Source organism: Mesoplodon mirus, assembly GCF_964341445.2.
Source record: "Mesoplodon mirus genome assembly, chromosome: 2".
NCBI classification, from domain to species: Eukaryota; Metazoa; Chordata; class Mammalia; order Artiodactyla; family Ziphiidae; genus Mesoplodon; species Mesoplodon mirus.
This window is the reverse complement of record NC_138977.1, coordinates 27036869-27053978: the sequence shown is the minus strand read 5'-3', so window position 1 is coordinate 27053978 and position 17110 is coordinate 27036869. Positions and strand designations below refer to the sequence as shown.

General features: G+C 41.4%; 1 protein-coding gene across 1 annotated transcript in view; it reads right to left on the bottom strand.

Annotated features, from left to right (window-relative positions):
• Nucleotides 1-17110, bottom strand: part of ABCG2 (ATP binding cassette subfamily G member 2 (JR blood group)) — a 127918-nt gene that overhangs the window by 25738 nt on the left and 85070 nt on the right. The window contains exons 3-6 of the mRNA XM_082611643.1: nt 9749-9808; nt 8747-8861; nt 7981-8133; nt 6514-6671 (exon numbers count right to left, since the gene is read on the bottom strand). Coding sequence (XP_082467769.1) covers nt 6514-6671; nt 7981-8133; nt 8747-8861; nt 9749-9808 — 486 coding nt within the window. The remainder of the gene's footprint in view (nt 1-6513; nt 6672-7980; nt 8134-8746; nt 8862-9748; nt 9809-17110) is intronic.

The following is a 17110-nucleotide window of genomic DNA, read 5'->3' as shown; positions in this document are numbered from 1 at the left end:
CATTCTTTTACATGTAGCTGTCCAGTTTTCCCAGCACCACTTACTGAAGAGGCTGTCTTTTCTCCACTGTATACTCTTGCCTCCTTTATCAAAGATAAGGTGACCATATGTGCGTGGGTTTATCTCTGGGCTTTCTATCCTGTTCCACTGATCTATATTTCTGTTCTTGTGCTAGTACCATACTGTCTTGATGACTGTAGCTTTGCAGTACAGTCTGAAGTCAGGGAGCCTGATTCCTTCAGCTCCATTTTTCCTTCCCAAGACTGTTTTGGCTATTCGGGGTCTTTTGTGTTTCCATACAAATTGTGAAATTTTTTGTTCTGGTTCTGTGAAAAATGCCACTGCTAGTTTTATAGGGATTGCACTGAATCTGCAGATTGCTTTGGGTAGTAGAGTCATTTTCACAGTGTTGATTCTTCCAATCAAAGAACATGGTGTATCTCTCCATCTGTTTGTATCATCTTTAATTTCTTTCTTCAGTGTCTTTTGGTTTCCTGAATACAGGTCTTTTGTCTCCTTAGGTAAGTTCATTCCTCAGTATTTTATTCTTTCTGTTGCAATGGTAAATGGGAGTGTTTCCTTAATTTCTCTTTCAGACTTTTCATCATTAGTGTATAGGAATGCAAGAGATTTCTGTGTATCCTACTATCCAGATTTTTGTATCCTGCTACTTTACCAAATTCATTGATTAGCTCTAGTAGTTTTCTGGTAGCATCTTTAGGATTCTCTATGTATAGTATCACGTCATCTGCAAACAGTGACAGTTTTACTTCTTCTTTTCTGACTTGTATTCCTTTTATTTCTTTTTCTTCTCTGAGTTCTGTGGCTAAAACTTCCATAACTATGTTTAATAAGAGTGGTGAGAATGGGCATCCTTCACTTGTTCCTGATTTTGGAGGAAATGATTTCAGTTTTTCACCATTGAGAACGATGTTGGCTGTGGGTTTGTCACATATGACCTTTGTTATGTTGCACTAAGTTCCCCCTATGCCTACTTTCTGGAGAGTTTTATCATAAGTGGGTGTTGAATTTTATCTAAAGCTTTTTCTGCATCTATTGAGATGATCATATGGTTTTTCTCCTTCAGTTTGTTAATATGGAGTATCATACTGATTGACTTGTGTATACTGAAGAATCCTTGCATTCCTGGGATAAACCCCACTTGATCATGGTGTATGATCCTTTTAGTGTGCTGTTGGATTCTGTTTGCTAGTATTTTGTTGAGGATTTCTGCATCTATGTTCATCAGTGATATTGGTCTGCAGTTTTCTTTTTTTTGTGACATATCTGTCTGGTTTTGCTATTAGGGTGATGGCCTCGTAGAATGAGTTTTGAGTGTTCCTCCCTCTGCTATATTTTGGAAGAGTTTGAGAAGATAGGTGTTAGCTCTTCTCTAAATGTTTGATAGAATTCACCTGTGAAGCCATCTGGCCCTGGGCTTTTGTTTCTTGGAAGATTTTTAATCACAGTTTCAATGTCAGTGCTTGTGATCGGTCTGTTTATATTTTCTGTTTCTTCCTGGTTCAGTCTGGGAAGGTTGTGCTTTTCTAAGAATTTGTCTGTTTCTTCCAGGTTGTCCATTTTATTGGCATATAGCTGCTTGTAGTAGTCCCCCATGATTCTTTGTATTTCTGCAGGGTCAGTTGTTACTTCTCCTTTTTCATTTCTAATTCTGTTGATTTGAGTCTTCTCCCTTTTTTTCTTGATGAGTCTGGCTAATGGTTTACCAATTTTGTTTACCTTCTCAAAGAACCAGCTTTTAGTTTTACTGATCTTTGCTATTGTTTCCTTCATTTCTTTTTCACTTATTTCTGATCTGATCTTTATGATTTCTCTCCTTCTGCTAACTTTGGGGTTTGTTTGCTCTTTCTCTAATTGCTTTAGATGTAAGGTTAGGTTGTTTATTTGAGATTTTTCTTGTTTCTTGAGGTGGGGTTGTATTGCTATAAACTTCCCTCTTAGAACTACTTTTGCTGCATCCCATAGGTTTTGGGTCGTCGTGTTTTCATTGTCATTTGTTTCTAGGTATTTTTTTATTTCCTCTTTGATTTCTTCAGTGATCTCTTGGTTATTTAGTAGCGTACTGTTTAGCCTCCATGTGTTTGTGTTTTTTTCCTCTAATTGATATCTAGTCTCATAGTGTTGTGGTCAGAAAAGACACTTGATACAATTTCAATTTTCTTAAATTTACCAAGGCTTGATTTGTGACCCAAGATGTAATCTATCCTGGAGAATGTTCCATGAGCACTTGAGAAATGTATTCTGCTGTTTGGGGATGGAATGTCCTACAAATATTATTAAGCCCATCTTGTTTAACGTGTCATTTAAAGCTTGTGTTTCTTTATTTCTTTTCATTTTGGATGATCTGTCCATTGGTGAAAGTGGGGTGTTAAAGTCCCCTACTATGATTGTGTTACTGTCGATTTCCCTGTTTATGGCTGTTACCATATGCCTTAGGTATTGAGGTGTTCCTATGTTGGGTGCATAAATGTTTACAATTGTCATATCTTCATCTTGGATCTATCCCTTGATCATTATGTAGTGTCCTTCTTGGTCTCTTGTAATAGTCTTTATTTTAAAGTCTATTTTGTCTGATATGAGAATTGCTACTCCAGCTTTCTTTTGATTTCTATTTGCATGGAATATTTTCCATCCCTTCCTTTCAGTCTGTATGTGTCCCTAGGTCTGAAGTGGGTCTCTTGTAGGCAGCCTATATAAAGGTCTTGTTTTTGTATCCATTCAGCCAGTCTATGTCTTTTGGTTGGAGCATTTAATCCATTTACACATAAGGTAATTATCGACATGTATGTTCCTATTACCATTTTATTAATTGTTTTGGGGTTGTTTTTGTAGATCTTTTCCTTCTCTTGTGTTTCCTGCCTAGAGAAGTTCCTTTAGCATTTATTGTAAAGCTGGTTTGGTGGTGCTGAATTCTCTTAACTTTTGCTTGTCGGTAAAGGTTTTAATTTCTCTGTCAAATCTGAATGAGATCCTTGCCGGGTAAAGTAATCTTGGTTGTAGGTTTTTCCCTTTCATCATTTTAAATATGTCCTGCCACACCCTTCTGGCTTGCAGAGTTTCTGCTGAAAGATCAGTTGTTAACCTTATGAGGATTCCCTTGTATGTTATTTGTTGCTTTTCCCTTGCTGCTTTCAATATTTTTTCTTGTATTTAATTTTGGATAGTTTGATTAATATGTGTCTTGGCGTGTTTCTCCTTGGATTTATCCTGTATGGGACTCTCTGCACTTCCTGGACTTAATTGACTATTTCCTTTCCAATATTAGGGAAGTTTTCAACTATAATCTCTTCAAATATTTTCTCAGTCCCTTTCTTTCTTCTTCTTCTGGGACCCCTGTAATTCGAATGTTGGTGCATGTAACATTGTCCCAGAGGTCTCTGAGACTGTCCTCAATCCTTTTCATTCTTTTTTCTTTATTCTGCTCTGTGGTAGTTATTTCCACTATTTCATCTTCCAGTCACTTATCCGTGCTTCTGCCTCAGTTATTCTGCTATTGTTTCCTTCCAGAGAATTTTTAATTTCATTTCTTGTGTTGTTCATCATTGTTTGTTTGCTCTTTAGCTCTTCTAGGTCCTTGTTAAACATTTCTTGTATTTTCTCCATTCTATTTCCAAGATTTTGGATCATCTTTACTATCATTACTCTGAATTCTTTTTCAGGTAGACTGCCTATTTCTTCTTCATTTGTTTGGTCTGGTGGGTTTTTACCTTGCTCCTTCATCTGCTGCATATTTCTCTGTCTTCCCATTTTGTTTAACTTACTGTGTTTGGGGTCTCCTTGTCACAGGCTGCAGGTTAGTTCCCGTTGTTTTTGGTGTCTGCCCCCAGTGGCTACGTTTGGGTCAGTGGGTTGTGTAGGCTTCCCGGTGGAGGGGACTGGTGCCTGTGCTCTGGTGGGTGGGGCTGGATCTTGTCTTTTTGGTGGGCAGTGCTGTGTACAGTGGTGTGTTTTGGGGTATATGTGAACTTAGTATGATTTTAGGCAGGCTCTCTGCTAATGGGTGGAGTTGTGTTCCTGTTTTGCTAGTTGTTTGGCATCGGGTGTCCAGCAGTGTAGCTTGCTGGCCGTTGGGTGGAGCTGGGTCTTAGCGTTGAGAGCTCTCTGGGAAAGCTCTCGCTGATTGATATTACATGGAACCGGGAGGTCTCTGGTGGTTGAATGTCCTGAACCCAGCTCTCCCACCTCAGAGGCTCAGGCCTGACACCAGGCCGGAGTACCAAGACCCTCTCAGCCACATGGCTCAGAAGAAAAGGGAGAAAAAAAGAAAGAAAATAGCATCATGTCTGTTGTATCTCTGCCAAGAATTCATAGCCTGAGTCTGGTCACGAGGAAACACTGGATGGACCCTATGAAATGTACTCTCAAATATGTGTGAGGACATAAGAGGCAAAGAGTAAAGAACTGTTCAGGATTAGAAAAAATTTTTAAAAAGCAGGGTTTCTGGAGAGAATCCTGAGCCAGAAATGAAAAAGAGACACTTCTGGGGCAGCTGGTGAAGTCTGACTGGAGTCCATAGACTGGATGGTGGCAATGGCATCAGAGCTGACTCCGTGGCTGGAAGGTGTGCAAGGCAGTAATGTAGGAGCAGTGTCCTTGTTTTTTGGAGTTGCAGGCCAGAGTATCTAGGGGTGATGGTACATGATTTCAGAAAAAGGTCTATGGTTGTGGGGGTGGTGGTGAGAGGATGGAGGGAGAGAAAATGCAGTTAAAAGGTAACAACAGTTGGGGAATCTAGGTAAGGGGAGATGGGATTTCTTTGTGGTACTGTTGTAACTGTTCCGTAACACTGAAACTTTTTAAAAAATGATTTTAAAAAAAGGTGTCCAAAACTTTTGAAATTTCTTTTATAACCGTGATTCTCCTACCATCTTCTTTCTTCATAAAAGACATTCTTGGGACTTCCCTGGTGGCGCAGTGGTTAAGAATCCGCCTGCCAATGCAGGGGACACGGGTTCGAGCCCTGGTCCAGGAAGATCCCACACGCCACAGAGCAACTAAGCCCGTGCACCACAACTACTGAGCCTGTGCTCTAGAGTCCACAAGCCACAACTATTGAGCCTGCGTGCTATAACTACTTAAGCCCTCACGCCTAGAGCCCGCTTCTCCACAATGAGAAGTCTGTTCACCACAATGAAGGTTGCCCCCGCTCGCCACAACTACAGAAAGCCTTCGAGCAACAACGAAGACCCAAAGCAGCCAAAAATTTTTTTTAAAAAATTTAATTTAAAAAACTAAAAAAATTTTAATTTAAAAAATTTTTTTACTTTTTTTTAATTGAAAAATTTTTTAAAAAGGAATTGGTATTCTTTACTCCATTCTTCCATTTTTCAGGCCCCAAATCTTAGAAGTCATTCTCTCAATAATCACACCCCACATCCAATTCCAAGCTAATCCTGTTGATTCTATTTTCAAAACAGAGAGAGCCCCCGACTTCTCCCCACCGTACCACTACCATCCTAGTCAACGTCAGCATATCCCTAACGAGCTGATACAAACAGCCTCTTGACCGGACCGCTGCCACTCACCCTTGCCCAATTATACAGCCTCTTCTCCAGACAGCTGCCGGTCCTCTGTTCTAAACCTCTCTGAAAGCTTCCCATGTCACCTAGAGACATTAAAAGCCATAGCTCTTATAGCGGCCTACAGTCTATAGAATCTGCCCCCCGCTCAATTCCATCTCATGTCCCGTTCTAACTGTTATGGACTGAACTGTGTGTCCCCAAAATTCATGTTGAAGCCCTAACCCCCAACACTTCAGAATATAACTGTATTTGGAGACAGGGTCTTTAAAGAGGTAATTGTGGTTAAATAAGGTCATGTGGGTGCCACAATCCAATAAGGACCAGTGTCCTTATAGGAAGAGGAGACTGGGACACAGACACACCACGGGAAGATACAGTAAGGACACGGAGAGAAGACAGCTACCTACAAGCCAAGGAGAGAGGTCTCAGAAGAAACAAACCTGCCGACTCCCTGATCTTGGACATATAGCCTCCAAAAATTTGAAAAACTAAACTTCTGTTTTAAGCTGACCACCCAGTCTGCGGTACTACGTTATGGCAGCTTGAGCAAAGTAATCAATAAGAGTCCCCACCCCTCCTGAGGTCACTGGGTTCCAAACACATCAGCAGGCACAGTCTGCCGCAGGGCCACAGCTGTTCCCTTCCACTAGAACTCTCTTCTCCCATATATCCAGGTCTTGCTCCCTTGCTCCCAACTCAAGCGTCACCTCGTTGAGGTCTTCCCTGACCATCCTATATGTAATAGAGCACCTCTATCCCACCATAGCCATCTTTTGCTACTCTCTTAGCCTGCTTCGTTTTTCATACAACACTTATATTTGTTAACTGACTGTTTCCCTCCAACAAAGAAGGAAGAAATTTTTGTCTGTGGTGCTTACTGCTGAGTCCCTGGCACCAAGAATAATACCTGGTACATAGTAGGTCACCATATGTTGGATGAATGAAAAAGTAATGTTCCCCTAGCGCTTACCTCTTCAGAAGCAAAAGGACAGCATTTGCTGTGCTTGAATCTAAGCCAGTTGTGGGCTCATCCAGGAACAAGATGGATGGATCAGTAATAAGCTCCATTGCAATACTAGTCCTTTTTCTTTCTCCTCCAGACACACCACGGATAAACTGAGTTCCAACCTAAAACACAAATATTATTGTTATTAACAATAAAAACCACAGCCATTATTGTTTGTTGAGCTCCCAACATGCATGTGCCAACCCTATAAGAGGCACTTTATCTCATTATCCTCATTTATTCTGAAGAGCAAATAAGTGACTACGTGGGCAAAGAGGTAGGTTTCTCTTTAATTTGAAGAGTAAACTGAGGCTCAGGTCAGAGCTGGTAAGTGGCTCAGCCTGATATGAAACCCATGCTTTTAACAGTTCTATATGTTTCTCATCAAGCCATATATTTCATTTTAAGACAGTTAAGCCAGAACACTAAAAGATATGGCCCTGACGGAGGGAAGCCACAGACCAAAAAGGGAGCAGAGAAGATGGGAGTAGAAAAGCTGCTGAAAGCATCTATAATTGGTTAGCCTTTCTTTTTTTTTTTTTTTTTTTTGCGGCACACGGGCCTCTCACTGTTGTGGCCTCTCCCGTTGCGGAGCACAGGCTCCGGACGCACAGGCCAAGCGGCCATGGCTCACGGGCCCAGTCGTTCCGCGGCATGTGGGATCCTCCTGGACCCGGGCACGAACCCGTGTCCCCTGCATCAGCAGGTGGACTCCCAACCACCGCGCCACCAGGGAAGCCCTTGCCCACAACTTTTATCTCAAAAGTCTAAGAGCCCAGCACATAACAGTCTGTAAGTAAATACTGGCAGAAGAAAGGGGGAGGGGCAGTGAGGGAGGGAGGAAGGGAAGCCAAAAGTGCCACAAGAAAGGCTCTAGAAAAACAACTTGGATGCCACACAAATTAGAAATAAACCCTAATTTGACTGGATATAATTTTGGAAGCCAAACTGCAGCAAAGTGAAACATACAGAGCAGGAACCCTTGGATTTTCATCATGTACCAATTCCAGAAATATACCTCTCAAAGGCAACGGAACAAAGTCCCCTGGAGGAACAGAAGAAGGATAGCTAAAAGGGGAAAAGAAAATAGGAAGAAGGAAAGTTAGCGTGAAGACATGGAATGAGACGTGACAAACAGTCAGGGTGGGAGAAGACCAAGGGCTGTAATCACACAGAAAGGGCCACGTGTTCTTTGCAAAGAACACTTCCACATACTGGACCACACTGCCACACTTCATTTCCAGGATTCAATCATTTTTAGGTTTTTTACCTGGTTAACCTCCATCTTCATATTAAGTAAGTAGTCACTTTACTCATGGTTACAGAAAGCAGCCACTCTTTACTATACATAGTATAGAAAACTTCTGAACAAGTTATACTATCCACACAGATGAGTCTGATTTGCTGGCTATGAAACATTGTCCACATTACCTTGGAATCTGCCACTTTATCCAGACCTAACTCGTGAATGACCGTGTTAATCCGTTCATTTTTTTCATGATTTGTCATAGTTGTTGGAAGCCGAAGAGCTGCCGAGAACTGTAAGTTTTCTCTCACTGTCAGAGTTCCCATCACGACATCATCCTTAAAGCAAAATGGCATTTTAACAAGACATAGCAGGCCTTTTCTAATACCCTCACTCTTTGGTATATGTAACTTACCCACAAAAATAACATACCCAAGGAAAGTTCTAGCTAATAATGAATTATACAAATTATAATGAATTTTACTTGCAATTATACAAATTACAACTAACTCCATATAACAGCTGCAAAGCCTGATGAAATAATTTTCATTCCCTACCTGTATGCCCAAAGAGAACACAGGTAATTGTGATTATTACTAGCAAACATTTCTACACTGCTTTATACAAGGATTTGCCAAAATATTGTTCTAAGCTAGGTGAAGGAGAGAGGTGAAGGTAAAGGAAAAAAGTAAAATAGTAATGTTTTTTAGAAATGATATGATAACAAGAATTGATATCATTGCCCTTACAAGGATCATATTCCAGATTCTCCCTGCCTTTTCATTTAATACTATCCTGAATTTTACGGGAGATCATGAAAAGCTGGTGTGAAGAGAAGTTGTTTCTGTGAGTATGTCCCACAGTCAATTGGAAGCATACTCAACTATTAGCCAAGGCACTTGCCAATATAGAAACAGAAGAAATCTAAAATGCAAATCCACAAATACTTACTTGTACCACATAACCTGAGTTACATTTAAAATTGGCAGGTCGAGGTGCTCCGTTGATCAAAACATCTCCAGATAATCCATGTGGATCTTTCCTTGCAGCTAAGACATCTAACAACCTATAAAAAGACATATGTTATTGTTATTTTTTCCCTCCAACTCAGGCTTTACCTCTCAGCTAATCTGAATCCAAATTCTGCTCAAGTTAGAAAATTAACTGACCAAGAAGTTATATGGTTCAACTAAACATATAGATATATTTTGAATCTCACCTTCCTTTTTTTTTTTTACTATATGCTACAATAAAGCCCAAAACCATGAAAGCAAAGCACTGCTGGCTGATCCAGCATAGACTACCCGAACTGCCCTCCAGGCTGTCTGACCTTGGGCGTTCCAAGGCAGGTAACGTACTCCTTTGTCTAAGACACAAGCCTTCACTTATATCTTTGGCTCCATCTCCCCACTTTCAGTTTTATCCCCTTCCTTTTCCTCTCCATAGCTCAACTCATAGCTGACAGCTATATGCCAATCACCTTATCATGTCCTATTAGTAAAGCTGACCTAGTAAGACCTTCCTGGTCCTCAGGACAGAACCACAAACTAGCACAACTGCACATTATCCACAGCAACTAGAACCAGACTAGACATGCAGAAAATGTTCAAGAAATACCTGCTCACATAAAAGTGATCTTTAAAAGCACACTAAAACCGGAGGTGGGGAATAGGTGAAGGAGATTTCAGAGGTACAAACCTCCAGTTATAAAATAAATAAGCCACAGGGATGTAACATACAGCATAAGGAATAGGGCCAATAATATTGTAATAACTTTATATGGAGGCAGATGGCTAGACTTATCATGGTGATCATTCATAACAAATGCAAATGTCAAATCACTGTGTAGTACACCTGAAACTGACATAATACTTATGGCAACCATAATCCAATTTATTAAAAACCAAACATTAAAACTACAAAGAAAAAGCTTACTTATACTGTTATACTCACGAAGATTTGCCTCCACCTGTGGGTCCCAGAATGGCATTGAGGCCAGGTTTCATGATCCCACTATAAATACAGAAATATATCAAGTTATTGGACCACTTTACAACCAGTTCTATTAATTTAGGGTTTGCATTTAATACACTCAATGAAGGTTGATAAAATTATAGACGGGGAAAAAAACCCCACAAATCAACCCTTAAAGGAAAAAGAAACCGAATTGTCGATCAACAAAAATCCAGCACACAAAGAGTGTTAACCACAAGTCAGGACTTATAAGAAAAATGACTTGGGTCTCTATAAATTCCCTTCCCTTATTCTCCACACTGGTTCCCTGATGTAACTAACTCTGGTGAAGCATCTCTGCTACGCTTACTCCTCTTTCACACTGTAAAGTGCATTAACAAGCTCTGAGTGATGTCCCATGATTATTATCTTCACGTCACCTGACGTGCTACCTCGTTGTACACAGTTAGTAAGTCAATGGACTTCTAGAATCACCAGTAGAAGTGGTCTCACTGTACAAATCTAGTCAGACAAAGAAACAGTATATCTGAAATAGAAATTCAATGGCTGGAATAAAGCACCTCAGGGGGTTAAAAAAAACACCAATTCTTACCCCTCACAAAATTCTTAATCAAATTAGAAAAGTAAAACATACACTCTCAAGATATATCGTCTTCTTCCTTGTAAAGTATGAGATAAGTGGACTAGAAAATTCTCCCTTTAGAAGTGGTAGATGCCACTTTCTAAAGGAGACAACTTTTAAGGATATATAGACATGGTGTACACACAGCACATTTCCAAACAGACTAAGTAGATGTTTGAGGGTGGTGAAAATTCAGATAGAAAGCAGAAGGGTTGGGCTTCCCTGGTGGTGCAGTGGTTGAGAGTCCGCCTGCCGATGCAGGGGACACAGGTTCGTGCCCCGGTCCGGGAAGATCCCACATGCCGCGGAGCGGCTGGGCCCGTGAGCTGTGGCTGCTGAGCCTGCGCGTCTGGAGCCTGTGCTCCGCAATGGGAGAGGCCACAGCAGTTAGAGGCCCGCGTACCGCAAAAAAAAAAAAAAAAAAGAAAGCAGAAGGGTAGAAAAAATTAAGGCAGTTTTAACTGTGTTGAGTCTCAAGAAGAAAGCAAATACTTATCCTAACGGTAGCCAGTAGAATGACTAAGGAGGATGGACTGGAGAAAGGAAAATTAAGGGCAAGGCCTCCGTGTCATGTAGGCGTGATGAAATAGAGGCCTGAAAAGCCCTTTCAAAACCCTGGTGACTAAATCCAATCTCTCTTTGGAACTGGTAGGTAAGTCAAAATTTATTCCACAGAGAAAACGGTATCTATTCCAAGTGGATGGTCCAAAGCCCAAGGCTATTTCATTCCCAGATCATGATTTTCACAGAAGCCAATTCTATGATTACACAATTGTTGTAAGTGATAAACGTTACAAGGTACCCCGGTGCTTCCAACCAGGAGGACCTCAGCACTTACTGACTATTGTGCTGGCATCGTCACAACTGTGAAATGGCTGGTGCTAGGGTGACATGTACCTTTCACTTTGCTCATTAGCTGAAACACTGAACAAAAATAAATGCATTAGGTAAACCGGGAACAAGGAGTAAAACAGAAAAATCTCTTATTCTTTCAGTGACCTTCCCCACAGATGTAAAAAGACATGCTAATGGCTGGGTGAGCTTTCAAGATGCATCTATCAATAGCTCTTGATGTACTTTCTTTATCAATAGCTATCTAGTGACAGCTTCTAAAATCACGAGATACAAGCTTGTTATTCACTAAAACTCTGCTGTCAGAAAACTCTTCCAGGTTTTAGAAATATCTCCTCAAATCAAGACCAAGCAATCCGAAATAACTAATCCCAAACTGAATGTAAACGTTCTAAGACAAAGAATTTTACAGGTCCCTGAGTTGGGCTTACTTTGGCACTAGGCCCCAGCGTGACAGAAAACAACAGCAGTGTAGAATTACAGCTGCAACAGTTCCTGTTTGGAGCAGTGGCTAACTCTCCCTTCATTTATTAAACACAGTTATCTAATGTCTACTATGTATATAACAAGATTACTCTTCTAGGACATGGGACTGAGCTGAGAATAAAACAAGGTCCTAGCCCTTGTGGAATTTACATTCTAGTCCAGGGATCAGCAAACTACAGCTGGTCACCTGTCTTCTGTTTTCATAAACAAAGTGTTACTGGAACAGAGCTATCCTCCTTCATTTGTTATTGTCTATGGCTGCTTTCATGCTACAACGACAGGGATGAGTAGTTGCAACACAGATGGATGGCCCATAAAGCTGAAGATATTTACCACCAGGCCAGGCCCTTCACAGAAAAAGCAGTCGATGGTCTACAATTCCCTTGTTTCCCCACCCTTCCCCCTGCCCTACTATCATCCCTCAAAACCGATTTCCCACCCCTATATACTGCTTTACAGCATTTACACGCAGCAAAGTCCCCCTCACTAGACTGGAAAACCCTGCCAACAAGAATTATGTCATCTTGTGTTAAGCCTCAGCCCAAAAGTATGTAGCACAGTGGTCTACAAGGGAAGACCCCTGAATACTGGATACACGAAGTGAAACCTAGCTAAAGGAGTCACATCACATGTATTACTTTTTTAGTGGATAATGGTTAATCCTTTGGTCTCGGTTTATAAAAGAGCAGTCAATGCCATTCCCAATGCTTGGAGCATGGCCTCTCCCTACCCTACCCTACTGTCCCCTACACGCACGCACGCGCACACACACACACACACACACACACACACACTCGTGCACACACACAATCTTCACCTTCTCTCTCCCCACACCCCTGAATCTCTGATTTAGGGTTAGGGATGCCCACTGTGTCTCCTAACCCTTCTACCACAGTAGAATGACACAGTGAGGTGCTCTAGTTGTCTGAATCCCCCATTAGACTAGAAGGTTTCTCAGGACAGAGGACATATCTGTGTCACTAGCATCTTGCACAAGGTCAAGCACCCCACAGACACTGGACAATTGTTGAATAAGTGAGTCTCAACATTTCCATAAATGACAATTACTTATGGGAAAACCAAAAGAAATGTTTTCAGTAAAAACAAATGTTAAGAAGTAGGAAAAGTGTATGGAAAATAGGTATAGTCTGACTAGAAAGAGAACTTAGTGACAGTCCTTACTTGTTATTTTACATTCAAATACGTCAATCATTTCTATTAGACTTCCGCTTCCCTTCTTAGTGCGAAGGTGATGGAAGTGGGTAGAGGTGCAGCAATGCCAACACCCAAGAACACAGGCTGCAAAGGGAGGGAGGAGGAGAGGAAACAGGCGGAAGGGCAGGAGGCTGCGTATACTGAGGAATAAGAAGACTGATTGAGCAAACCAATGAGTCCATTAAAGACAACGAGAACCAGGCTCTTCACTTTTTGAGAAGATGTTTTACAAACAGGGAAATGTGGAAAGAACCTTGGAGTGTTAGATATAAACTGGAGGATGTATTAATGAGAAGTCATGGGTTTTAATCTACATACACAGATACAGAAAGTTTTAGATATATGTATAAGCACACGTGTGCGTATACTGAAACATACGTAGAGTCAGTCCCTACCTAGGTCTGTCCACCGAGAAAGCCTAGAAGCTATAAGATCCTAATAGCAGTAAACACTCCAGACACCCCGATCTTGGTTTGTAAATACCATCCTCCACATAAAGGAACATCAGCTGATTCCAGGTCTGACGCAGGGTGAGTACACAGTGAGTCTGAAAATTCTTGCTGTGCCAACAAAATATTCAAAGAATGAGAGTACATGTCAAAAGAATGAGTTAAAACACAAAACAAAATACAGAACCTACCTTGAAAGTCTCCCACTGACCAAGTCACGAACAACAGAAGGATCAAGATGAATAATGACAGGACTTCCCTGGTGGCGCAGTGGTTAAGAAGCCACTTGCCAATGCAGGGGACACGGGTTCGAGCCCTGGTCCGGGAAGATCCCACATGCCGCGGAGCAGCTAAGCCCGTGCGCCACAACTCCTGAGTCTGCGCTCTAGAGCCCGCGAGCCACAACTACTGAAGCCCGCGTGCCTAGAGCCCGTGCTCCATGACAAGGGAAGCCACCGTGATGAGAATCCCGCGCACCGCAACAAAGAGTAGCCCCCGCTCGCCACAACTAGAGAAAGCCCGTGAGCGGTAATGAAGACCCAACGCAGCCAAAAATAAATAAATAAAATAAAATAAAATAAATTTAAGAAAAAAAGATGAATAATGACAGTAATGCACTACTGTTGCAGGCTATTGAATAAAATACAAATCCATGGGTCTATACTGATATAAATAAATGAACACAGAGATGATGAATAAAGTTTTTCCTTTTATTAGCACGCAAACTAATACATATGGAAGAGATGGACGAAAACAGAAGAGCACCTTTTGGTAAAGAGTGAATAACTAACTACCACGTCAGATTGTTCCTGCTGATTCAGGCAGGGGTCACCAACGGCAGGTCGAGCTGGTCGGTTGAAGTTTAAGGAGAAAGGGGATTTCGGAATAATGTCATAGTATCTCTCCTCTCAATGTTTATCACTTACAAAGGAGAAAATGGTGACATTACGGTAAAGAAGCCTGGTAGACACCGACACGACCAGGTGACCGAGATTAGGGGGTGGGACAGAAATAAACCAGCTTGGATGAGACTGCAGAGACACGATGTGGTGATCAGCCAACTCTGTGCAGAGCATGGCCGACCAAGGACTCACAGGACCCACCACTGCACTCAGGATGAAGCTACACTTCCCCTGAGCTGCTCCCAGACAATGACTGAGTGGCTATGTAAGAGAGGGTCCCTATTTCTAGACAATATGCACTGGAGGAGTCAGGAATACTGAAGCACCGTGTGGACAGCTGGCTCTCAAATGGTTCAGAAAAATGGTGACGACAATGGGTACATAAAGCAACAGAGGGATGAACAAATGCAGTGAAATGTTGACAGGTGGGGAATCTGGGTGAATGGGTTACGTTCCTGCGAGGCTTACATCTGAAGTTATCTCACGATAAATTATTAATTTAAAAAATCCCCAAATAGTATAATGAGTTTCCCTGAAGATGGCAAGACATCCACACGTCTACTGGAATGGATCATTTTTTCTATAAATCTTCAGCTTTGGTGAGAAAAAGTTCAACTGCTGGCTATGGAGACAAACGAAGCATAACAGGAAGTTTTTATAAGGGAGCAAAACCTCACCTTTATGAATTCTCATAGTCAGATTTTGTTTTAGCTTCTTCCCCCATAGAGGGAAATGAGATGCTACATTCATTCTACAAATGAGATTGTAAAATGTCCAAAGGAAAAACAAAAATCAAGATTCTCATCAGCTTTTCTGGAATATAGCTACTATTTTTAAAAAAATAATTAGCATTTATGAGCATTTGTTTGTTTGTTTTTGGCCACATTGCTCATCATGCAGGATCTTAATTCCCCGACCAGGGACCGAACCCGAAACCCCTGCGGTGGAAGCACAGAGTCTGGACCACTGGACCACCAGGAAAATCCCACAGTTATTATTTTGAATGCTGATGGTGTTATCAAACATGAATCAAAAAGAAGACAGGGCTTCCCTGGTGGCACAGTGGTTAAGAATCCGCCTGCCAATGCAAGGGACACAGGTTCGAGTCCTGGTCTGGGAAGATCCCACATGCTGCGGAGCGACTAAGCTCGTGAGCCACAACTACTGAGCCTGCGCTCTAGAGCCCGTGAGCCACAACTACTGAAGCCTGCATGCCTAGAGCCCACACTCCACAACAAAAGAAGCCGCCGCAGTGAGAAGCCCGCGCACCACAACAAAGAGTAGCCCCCGTGCAGCAATGAAGACCCAACACAGCCAAGAACAAATAAATTATTAAAAAAAAAAAAAAGAAGAAGACAGATGAGAGCACCCTTTTCCCCATCCCAGAAACTGTACTTAGTTGAAGCCAGCAGATGGGGGAAAAGATAAGAAACACTACTGCCTAAATAAGAAATGTGAGTAAGCAAGAAAAACTACCCCTGGTATCCTTCTAACTGTAAAATTTGAAAGGATTACAAGATTTGACTGAGTTTTTATGAACCTAAGAATGCATGTAAGGATGAACTCATCTGTTGCTGAAACACACACCACTGAACCATAAAAACAGGACGAAGCCTTCAGCAGATGACACTTTTACTGTATCAAGTTACTAATTTACTAGCTTTAAAACATAAGCAAGGTAAATGTACCCTCGAGCAGCATATATTTTAAATTTATTCAACCTGCACATACTCAAATCGTTTGTTACCTTCCACTTATCAGCACAAAATCTGAAGTGACCAGCATTTTTCTTGAATAGTATGCTCCTCAAAAAAACTTGTCGGCTTTTCAGAAAGGTCAGTTGACTCTAGTCTAGGCATGTAGCAAAAGATAAAAGCTTTTCATCTACCATTCCTTTCCTTATTCTCATATTCAGCATTTCTTCACACAAACAAGCATCAAGGAAGCAGGCATGACAATCTGTGTTACTGCATAGAGAAAATACTATCTAATTCTACATAGCACCTGGCTTCCAGCAACCCAATCTCAGATCCCCATTGTTTCTTCCCCACCCACATCCAAAACTTTTCTCCCCTATTTGTCATTTTCCAGCCCCCTGGAAGCAGCTGGCTGCCAGTAACAGAAAAGACCACAGTCCCATATAATGCATCCAGAAGATACGAGAAATATCTGATTCCATATAGGTTTGTAGCCATACCTGGCCAAAGGGCTCTTATAAAACCACTCCTCCAGGCTTGGAGAGCCGAAAAAGTTGCTTCCTTTGTCTAGGAATAATTATTTCCCCTATTAAGCAAAAAAATTAACAAAACACATAGGCCACGCTACCTAAGCAAACCTAGATTCACTCCCTACTCCACAGAGAGGTAGAATCCAGCTCAATTCTCTGGAAATCAGAAAAACATTAAAACCCTAAAGGCTATAATATATGAAAGAGAGATAGCTGGGAGCCAGTAGATTCTATCTGAATGCTCATTTCTCTCCCCACTCTACAGCCCACTCCACCACCATGTGATGAATTAGTTGCTGGATGAGGAGAATAAAAATCATACTTTTATGTTGACTTGGATTCTAAAATATAAATAAGTGTATTAATTTGGATCCTAAATTCTCTTATCACTTTGGACTTCAACAGCATAACTTAAGCTAAGCTATAGTTGTCTTACATGTACATATACCTAACATGTGATCCAACTGTTTCACTGCTAGTTTAGCCAAATGAAATGAAAGCATGTGTCCGTATATCTGTATAGACTTGTACACCTTTATCTGCAATAAGCAAAACCTGCAAAGTTCACGGCATGTCAATGAACCTATT